Source organism: Pan troglodytes, chromosome 17 (assembly GCF_028858775.2).
Source record: "Pan troglodytes isolate AG18354 chromosome 17, NHGRI_mPanTro3-v2.0_pri, whole genome shotgun sequence".
NCBI lineage: Eukaryota > Metazoa > Chordata > Mammalia > Primates > Hominidae > Pan > Pan troglodytes.
The window spans coordinates 16,275,279-16,285,701 of record NC_072415.2 but is presented as its reverse complement, the minus strand read 5'-3'; the positions used below and the strand labels follow the sequence as shown (position 1 = coordinate 16,285,701).

Here is a 10,423-nt window from a genome sequence, read left to right as displayed (position 1 = left end):
CCCTTAGTATTTGGGGCACTCTAGTACGTTAATCAAACCCAAAGAGGGAGTCATGAGAATCCCAACTTGAAACCAGCTGGTTAGATGATTCAGAGACCCACATTTGCAACTGATGTGGGAGGGCAGTCTTGTGAGACTGAGCCCTCAGCCTGTGGGATCTAACACTATTTCTAGATAGATAGTGTTGGAATTAAATAGAGGACAACTTGCTGGTTTCTGCTACAGAATTGATTGCTTATTTTTTGGTGGACAAAATCTTCCACACATTTGGTCACAGAAGTCTTCTGTTTTGATGATTGTGGCATGAGAGCAGAGGGAAATCATGTTGTGTGTGTTTCTTTCTACACATAGAGCAGATAAAGAGAGACTACTGTGTACTCTGCTCTAATTGCTCTTAGTTCATTTTTCTAGAAATTATACTTTCTAAGGTTGACACTGTCCACTTACACTAATTCTGATAATAATACAATTTTCTGTCCGTCTTACAGTATTCTGTTTGGATTATGACTATTGTATACTGTAGCTCACTTGTAGAGATCAGATTGTGATAAATTCTATTTTTCTGTGCATTTGAGAACTATAAAGGAGGGGAAAAGTGTTCTTAATGCGTTAATTTCCTACCAAGAGTATACTTAATAATAATTTTACTATAGTCTCAATGTACGGTCCCAAAGGAAACCTTTATATCAAATCATCTGAGTCTTCATAATAAAGTGTTGGAATATTATGCTTTTTTAAACAAGATCTGGATCATGCACGAAAATATGCATGATTCTTTTAAGTTAAGTTGAAGTCTCGCAATGTCTCCTAGGCTGCTTTCAGACTCCTGGGCTCCTCAGGTGATCCTCCTGCCTCACCTTCCCAAGTAGTTGGGATTACAGGCATTTGCCATCATGCCCTCTTATGCTGTTAATACTCTGTATTTTCTATTTATATTTGTTAATTTAATGTATTTTACTTTTTTTCTTTAATAGTGGATGTGAGTTCTGTAGAGCCTATATTCAGGTAAGACTTTGCGGTTTTTTAAAACGAATAGGTTAACTCAGAAAATATAGAGAAAAGAAATCACTATCTGCTGAGTATTCTACTCTGGGCTAGACAACATATTATGTGCTTAATATTTATTATCTCACATAGTCGTCACACAGCTTTGCAAAGCATCTGTGCTACTGTCACCTACTTTGTATTAAACAGGCAAATGTGGTTCAGAGAGGTTGATTAATTGGCCTATGATTCATAGCTAAAAAGTAGCTGACCCTTGAGTTTGCCATCTGCCTACTTTGGTCCCTAATCCCTTCTCTTCTCCCTCGGCATAGATTGATGGAGACCTCTGCATCACTGAGATCAAGGTACAGGTCCAGATTGGATCAATTCACAAAGTTACATTTTGTTATAGGTTAACTCTTTTTAGAGTTTTCTCTTAGAACACTCATTCATCAAATACTTTGTTCTAACATGTTTAACTGTTAAAGCGGTAACCAGTACCTTGTTATTATCATCAAAGTGTTTAGAGCAGATCTTACTTAGCTGTGGCCACAAGACATAGGCTTTTGTTTCATAAGGAAGACCAGGTAAATCTATAGATGGATTATTTTACTCTTAGTGGAGAATAGATATAGATATGTTATGTTAATCATATTTAGAGGCTATATCTTATAGAATTCTCTATTGACTGACTTCCAAGTTTAGTTTTTCTTCAAAGCAGTACCCTGCCTAGTTGCAGGCATTTTTCATTTTTTTCCTAGAGTCTTTTTTTCTTCTTCCATGACTTTTCTATAATCTTTTCCTGATTACTTTCTTCTCTGCTTTGCTTGGTGTTCTTTTCTTCTATTGTTTTATTCCTTTCTGCCAGCACCATTTTTCTATAGCTAAAATAAAAGGCACATGGAATTTTAGGATTTTAAGGACTCTTGGAGGCTAATCAAAATACTTTCATATTTCAACATGTATTTAATATCCTGGAAAAATGGTTGTTCAGATGGAGAGTCTGAAACTCAAAGTGACTTATTTAAATATAGGAGGTAGCAGAAGTAATATTTAAACTGATTTCAAAGCCCATTACTCTTGTTTTTATATCATCATGTAGGTGAGTGTTTGAATAATAGGAAGAGGGAATGGGTCTAATTAAACAAATGGAAAAGGATAAGAATGGAATTAGCTGGAGAACCCAGTGGAAGTAGATAAGAATGGAATTATCAGGGAAAGGCCAAGTTTGAAAAGAAACAATCCCAGGATTGGTAGGAGTAAGGGTTTTACCAAAGAGATCAGAATGTTGGATTTTATGACAAGTTTGATTAAAGATAAATTAGAGGAACAAAAACACAGAAGACATTGGGAGTTATCTAGAAGAGCATACTAAAATAGGGTTCAAAGAAGTCCTGAATAGGTCACTGCTTTTTTGCTTGTTTAATTGGAGGAATGGGCAAACTTCAAGCTTTCTATTGAAAGATAAAAAAAAAAGAGCCACTGGGAAAGGTCTCTACAATCTGATAGAAATGTCCTATTCTGTTCTTTCACCCCAAATCTCACAAGAGTGGCTTAGAGCCCCTTGAATGCTAGGGGATTAAAGGTTGCTGAGTCACATAGATCTGTGGCCCAAGGCAGATGTCCCCTCCCCTTTGTCTCTTTTCCCAAGCCTCTGATGTCCTACCCATGTACATATAAAGCAGGGGTAAGATTGACTGGCAAGTAAGTCGTGGTTCAGTTGGGTTTTTGGTAACATGCTTATGCTGGAGGTGAATGACTGACTGAGACTCCATTTCGTTGTTTTTCAGGAACAGGTGAATACAGAACTTCTTGGTTGGTCATTGAGTTTATCTTTTCAGTAGTCTGTGCTTTGATGAGCTGAATATTTAAAGGTTGGAGACTGCTATGAAGCCCTGCAGAAGAAAGATCTGGAAGTGAGAGAGACACTTTCACTATATATAGTGGCTCCCACTTCCAGATCTTTCTCTCTGTATATATAGTACTTAGAGAAATCCAACTATCAGGTCTCAGTTTTTCTAGCAGTCTCTCTCCTTGGGTATAAGTACCTATGAAGATTTTTAAGGCTTTGCTAGTTTATGTAGACCTGAACAAGGAAGGACAAGTATAAAATAAGTAGTTAGATTTTATTATTTTTAATGTTTCAATTTTTGTGAGAAAAAATATTCCGAATAACAAATATACATTTGCAACTTGAAATTTGTAGGTTCAGCTTTTCAACATTTCAAATATTTCAGGGCACTGTTTTTTAGTGTTTCAGGGTGAAGGGAAGCAACAGGGCCTTCTTAAGTGGCTTTTATGTTGAAAAACAAAGAATGTCATTTTCCAGTGACACAGATTAGTCTTTGAATCAGAGATAGACAATGGATAAGGGACAAGGTAACTGTATCTTTCTTCCTTATTTTAGGTTATCAAGTTTGTTCCAGTTTAGATATCAAAAGTTATGTCAGCCATTAAGTAGATTTCCAGTTCATCATTGAGGACAGTTTGTGAGGATGAATTATACTCAGGGTATGCCAATTATATTGGCAGTCACTATTTCTTATGGAACTAAGAGTCAGTCTTTATTGTATGTTTTAGGTTGGGGAGGTAGAGTCAAAAATAGGTAACTAAAATCATTTTTAAAAACAGAGGACATATTTTAATTCTACCAAGAAACATGATATAATATACAGAGGACTGGTCTTTCCCCAAATTTTGTTTTTTGTTTTCATTTTATAGAGTGAGCACCAAGATATGAACTAGCAGATTTTCTTTTTAAATATATGAATTTGCTCATTTATGTTGTATCATTTTTCTTTAAAGTCTTTTTGGCACACGGACTATTGAAAATTCACAGTGTACAAAAGTTGAGGAAGACTTTAATCTTGCTACCAAGGTAAAATGTTCTTTTGTGAAGTTGATTTTCTCAGTTGCAATATATTTCTGTATAGTATTTCTTAGCAGTGGTGTATGTATCATTATTTCATGTTGGTAATAGAAAGTTGGTCAGATAAAAACATTTTATAGAAATATGAGTAGTTGATTTAAACAGTTATTTTTTTTTTACTTTAGTAAATAACAAATGATTGGTAAATACTTTGAGGGTGTGAGGGCCAAAAAATGGAATGGGCTGGAGAATACATAGTGACAGAAACATTATACTAGAAAAAACTTTTCCACAATAGAGAATATATAAAATCTGGTAAAGATTTATTTGGATAAGTAAACTTACTGTGACTTTTAAAATTATTCTTTTGTAACTTAAAACAAAATTCATGCTTAAATTTGTCTTGATGGACCCAGTTTCTTATTATAGTAATCAAGGAATCTCTCTGATACTGTTCAGTTCCGAAACTGTGCCACATAGCATATAGGTTTTTTTTTTTGCATGTATTATTTTGATATCATGTAGTTTTCAGGAGAGAGCTTTTTCTCAGTTTCTCTTCTTGGTTCTTTAATTACACCAAAATAATATTAGAAATTGTGAAAATTTATTTGGGCATGGTGGTGCATGCCTGTAGTTCCAGCTACCAGGGAGGCTGATGCAGGAGGATTGCTTGAGCCCAAGAGTTTGAGACCAGTGTGGGCACATAGCGAGACCTTATCTCTAATTTTAAAAATAATTGTAGAAATTTAGAAATGTAAATTCTGTTTCTCAGAATCTGTATTATTAAGGCATGCCAGTGTGTTTTCTAAGTTTTTCATTAAAAGTATGCTTTAAATTCTTCATCTAAATGAAGAATGCAGATTTTACCCCAAGTAAACAACCAGTTCTGGAAGCAGAGACTCTGAATAAGCATATAGTAAGATTTTAATTTCAGAATTTTTAAATTGCAGTTTTTAAATATATTGTTCAAAGATCTTTGATCACATTTGAAAATCTTAAATTACGGAAGATTTTGTATTTAGTTATTTAAATAATCATTTTGGAGCTCTTGCATCACTATGAGATACTGCAGGTTAGAAAACATACGTGTGTGCATCCTAGTGTACCCAGAATACAGTCTTGCCTATAAAAAGGATTTTAAGAGGTTTTCAGTGTGAATAAATAAGCTGACAAATGAATTTTTATATAATGGAATATTACAAGTGAGATAATATGCATGATATATCTTATAATTAAATCTAATGCATTTCAAAAATATGGCTTAAATTTATATTTTCTTTTAATATTTAGAATGCATAAATTCATGTGAAAATATGTCTCAAATAAGAAGACAATCAGAGATATGTAGTAAATAGGAAAGAAGATTACACTATATTTTCTAGTATCCTCCAAGTGGAGTTTAGATTAAAATAATTTTAATCTCAACTCATGTTCTTTTTTTTTTTTTTTTGAGACAGAGTCTCTCTGTCATGCAGGCTGGAGTGCAGTGGTGTGATCTCGGCTCACTGCATCCTCTGCCTTCTGGGTTCAAACAATTCTCCTGCCTCAGCCTCCTGTGTAGCTGGGACTACAGGCGCATGCCACAATGCACAGTTAATTTTTGTAATTTTAGTAGAGACAGGGTTTCACCATGTTGGCCAGGATGATCTCTATCTCTTGACCTCATGATCCGCCCGCCTTGGCCTCCCAAAGTGCTGGGATTACAGCTTGAGCCACTGCGCCCATCCAAAACTCATGTTCTATTAAACATATCTTTTCAAGGAATACATTACTCTAAAATTCTGATTACCAGTACTTTCTTCAGGTGAAAAGTTTATGGAACATTCCATTTTAAATTTTTTCTCTCTCTGTAGTAAGAATGTTCCCACTTTTAGGTATTGGCTGAAGACCATGTTTAACTAATTGAATGTCTTATTATATAATAATAAAATTAAAATCTTTATTACCCAGGTATTAACAAATTACTAATTGTAGTGTAAATACTGATCAGCATTATAGGAATATATTATGAACAAAAGTCTGTACTTTATATGTTTCATCATATGTCTTATAGTTGTTGTTTTTCATTTTATTTCATGACTGAAGCTCATGCTTGATTGACTGGTCACGTCTCTTGTTTGTTCCTCCCTCCTCTTTCACCTTTTTAAAAATGATTTGCCCCAGACTTTTTTTCTCACAGAATACATTTCTTCAGTGTCTGCTTTTTAGAGCATTGCTGTCTCAATTGTCAGCATATTTATTTACAGGTTTCTATTTAGTGGCTATGTATGATTTTCATTAATCAATCATTGCCCTCTCCATGATTTATTCTTTTTTTCTCTGTTTCTTGGAAGAAGCAGAATTTATACAATTATTTATACTTAGCTTTTTGCCATTCAGAATAGAAACAACCTATACTATTTCAATGCAAACCCAGTTAAATAAGGTACTATTAAAAACTAAACTTTCATATTTTTCCACACAAGAGGTAATTAATACAACTGTAAATTAGGAAGAGATATTGCAAAATATAACATGTAATTTAACTTTTTAAATTTTAATTATTTCTACAATACTATAAACTACGTAAGAGTAAATTTTTGTTCTAGGTTATTTTAGCTAAAAAAAAAAAAAAATCTAAGGGCCAGGTGTGGTGGCTCATGCCTGTAATCCCAGCACTTTGGGAGGCCAAGGCCGGCAGATCACGAGGTCAGGAGATCGAGACCATCCTGGCTTACAAGGTGAAACCCCGTCTCTACTAAAAACACAAAAAAGTAGCCGGGCGTGGTGGTGGGCGCCTGTAGTCCCAGCTACTCGGGAGGCTGAGGCAGGAGAATAGCGTGAACCTGGGAGGTGGAGCTTGCAGTGAGCCCAGATCATGCCACTGCACTCCAGCCTGGGTGACAGAGCGAGACTCCGTCTCAAAAAACAAACAAGCAAACCAAGAAATTATTTTCTGACATTTATCAGAACATACTTTATAATCATGTATCAAGTAGATAACAGCTGCATAGTGCAATTCTGCTAATTTGCAGGATTAATTTTGAAGCCAGTGTAGAATAGTGCAAAAGAAAATAAGGCTTAGAAGGCACTAGGAATCTATTTAGTTCTGAAGTTGTTTGTCTAAAAACTAAATAATTTCTCTGCATTGATTTATGGGCAATTATATGATTCTGTGTATATCTAGATGTACAAAAGCTCTAATTGGATTCAGGGAGAAAGAGTTTAAACTGTAGTCTTAGTCTTGCTCAACTTGGAACTTGAAAAGATAATGCCTGGGACTTCAAAATATCAGTATTGGTATATTTTGATTACCCAGTATAGATCTGAAGGAACATTTCAGGAGTTGGATAAACATGAGAAATAGGACACCTGTAAAACTATAATAACAACAATTTGGTTGAGTAGTATTTTAATAAGTAGACATTCTTTTCACAAATAGAACTCTTTGAGTTTCTTTGTGGCAGCCATGTTTGCAACCACATAGGTATCAAATAATAATGATGTATTCCAAGGTCACAACTGTGGATGTGGAAGAGATAGCAAAGGCCTCACCAGTTAAGTAGAAGCAGCAGCTACATAGTGGTAACAGCAATGAGTGGATGTCAAAAGATAAGTCTGTATTTGGTTCTGACACTTACTAGCTATGGGAACTTGGAAAAAATCAGTTAACGAAATGCAACTAACTTGGTTTATAAAAATAGCGCTCATATCTACCTCTTAGTTGCATGTGATGAAATAATGTTTTAACAAATGTGAAAACATTTTTTAAACTGGAAAGTCTGTATACAAATGTAAGACAAAATGATTAAAGTGGCATTTATATGAAAGCAGTATTGTTAGCACAAGAATGGGGAGTAAGAACAGGCATGTGGATTTCTAATTTTGGGTAAGGGGATGGTAACTTTCAGCAGGCTACTACTGCAGGTTTTCCATAGAAATATAGCAGTTTGGAAAGTGAGACTTTCCTGATGAGATTTTCAATATTTTGACCTGGAGTAATTCCTTTCTGAGTACCAACTGTGTGCTAGGCAGTGAGTCTGAATATCCAAGATGAGGGATTATGCTGTAGTAGTAGGAAGAGAATAACAAATAAAAAACACTTATAAGCCACTATAACTTTTTCTTTAAAACAAAACAGAGAATGTTCAGTTAGAGAAAATTGAAGAACTTTATAATTAACATGCGTATGGGAGTGGCAGTGGAATTCTATGGTCAGAGTAGATCTTTCTGCAACTGCCATTTAATTTCCCATCTCAAAGATGAGGAGTAAGCCATATGAAAGTCTAGGAGGAAGACATTCTGAACAGAGAGGGCAGTGGACCATATTTGTTCATCATTTTGTTCTTAACAACCTAGAATGACTAGCATGCAGAAAGTGGGGTAACCACCAATGTCATCGTCATCCTCATTTTTCTAAGGTAAAGAAAAGTCTGCAAATATGTGTCTGGCATATGTTAGATGTTTCACAAACACGTTTTTATTTTTCTCTTTTTATGAAGGCTTGCTCTACTTTTCTGAAGTTGTGTATTAAGAATGAATTGCGTACTTCATCTAATGATTGTTTGCTTTCATTTAAAAATAACATAAATATAAGTTTTCCTTATGAATCTTTCCTTTTATTCAAGCAGTTCTTAATCAGCAAAAACTTGTAAAAATCATTCTTATTATTTTAAGCCCTTGTTTTCCTAACTGAATCAGCTTCTACAGAGTTCTACTCCTACTCCGCATGACATACTCTGAAAATTCTCTTCATGCCATGCATAGTTTTTAACAAAAATTCTATAATTATGCATATGTCAAGTGTTTAATCATATTGTGTTCTGGTTGAAATGCCCTATTATTTTTGGTGAGGACTACAGAGTAAGGCAGATACTTTGAAGTTAATTCCTTTTGAAATATGTACACGAGTGAATTTTTTCTGAATATGATTTATTTTCCATGCTCAGTAACCCAGTCAATAGCCACATGAAGATAAAAGGTAAGTGTGATCTACAAAGCATACGTGAGGTTTTCTCTTGAAATGTTTTGGTTTTCAATATGTGAACAGCTTTAAATCTAATTGCCTTTAAAGTTAAAAAAAAAAGTTTTAATTATTTTTTTTTCTTTTTTGAGACAGAGTCTTGCTCCGTCACCATGCTGGAGTGCAGTGGAGTGATCTCAGCTGACTACAACCTCCACCTTCCAGGTTCCATCGATTCTCCTGCCTCAGCCTCCTGAGTAGCTGGGATTACAGGCACCCACCACCACGCCCAGCTAATTTTTGTATTTTTAGTAGAGACGGGGTTTCACCAAGTTGGCCAGGGTAGTCTCGATCTCTTGACCTCGTGATCCCCCCACCTTGGCCTCCCAAAGTGCTGGAATTACTGGCATGAACCACCGCACCTGGCCCCATAAAAAAGATTTTAAATAAAAAATATTGATGCTTGTCATTTTTATTATTTTTAAATTGAAATTATTTATTGACGTGGCTCAAGCCATAATCCCAGTGCTTTGGGAGGCTGAGGCGGGCAGATCACTTGAGATCAGGAGTTCGAGACCAGCCTGGCCAACATGGTGAAACCCCATCTCTCCTAAAAATACAAAAAATTAGCCAGGTGTGGTGGCTCCTGCCTGTAGTCCCAGCTACTCAGGAGGCTGAAGGAGGAGAATCGCTTGAACCTGGGAGACAGAGGTGGCAGTAGGCCGAGATCACACCACTGAGCCACCCTGTGAGACTTCATCTCAAAAAAACAAAAAAAGGAAAAAGACAAATTATTTATTGGTATTACCTTTAACAGATTATCTCTAAGAGTGCTGCACAGAATTATATGTGTTTACCTGATGCTACATATCAAAAAGATATCAAAACAATAAATCACAAAATAGAAGGTAAGAACCATTTTTTATTTAAAACATCTTTTGACCAAATGTTTGTCTAAATTCATGAGGACTGATATACTCTGACAGCCAGAGAAAATTATTTTTTAAATGCATAACACGGAAGAACAAAGGCAGTGAAAGTTATGTGTCTTCTCAGGTGTTGACAACAGATTATATTGAGAGTGCCAAAAAAGAGCTGAATTATTAGTTTAAATTCAATATACTGTAAGACCTGAGGAAAGGAGTGAAAGAGGGAATGAAGGCTGAGGAAGACAGAGAGTACAGAGAGTACATGAGGCAACAAGAAATGGGTTTAGGTAATAGAGGATGGTAAAATAAAATAATTGTTTAGCGAAAGATAAGGCATGATTAGAAAGTTTTGAAGAATATAAGGTGACCTTTTGTTACCAAAATTTGCCAGAGAATTACAGCAAACATGTTTTCACTCTTGTCTTTCTCACTGGTGGGAAGGCATTAGGGATGGAAGCACCTGACCATGGCGAGTTGTGTTTTATCTGCAATGGGTTAATATAAGCATATTTGCACAGCTGTGCGTGTATATAATTTGTCATATACACTCGGTATTGACCAGAAGTTTTCAAACTTTAGAAAATCAGCTGAATACCTTGTCAACAATGCATGCTGTGATTCAGCAGACTTGGGATTCTGGAATTTTTAATAAGTTCTCAAGTGATGCTGATGCTGGTGGTCCTTGGACCTCACTCTTAA

The 10,423-nt window shown here is 35.3% G+C and overlaps 1 protein-coding gene across 1 annotated transcript in view; it reads left to right on the top strand.

Annotated features, from left to right (window-relative positions):
• The window catches only part of LOC455512 (ankyrin repeat domain-containing protein 30B), a 94,518-nt gene that overhangs the window by 20,431 nt on the left and 63,664 nt on the right, over nucleotides 1-10,423 (top strand). Inside the window, exons 8-11 of the mRNA XM_063795491.1 lie at nucleotides 975-1,005; nucleotides 1,317-1,349; nucleotides 3,790-3,862; nucleotides 9,613-9,703. Of these exons, the coding sequence (XP_063651561.1) occupies nucleotides 975-1,005; nucleotides 1,317-1,349; nucleotides 3,790-3,862; nucleotides 9,613-9,703 (228 nt within the window). The remainder of the gene's footprint in view (nucleotides 1-974; nucleotides 1,006-1,316; nucleotides 1,350-3,789; nucleotides 3,863-9,612; nucleotides 9,704-10,423) is intronic.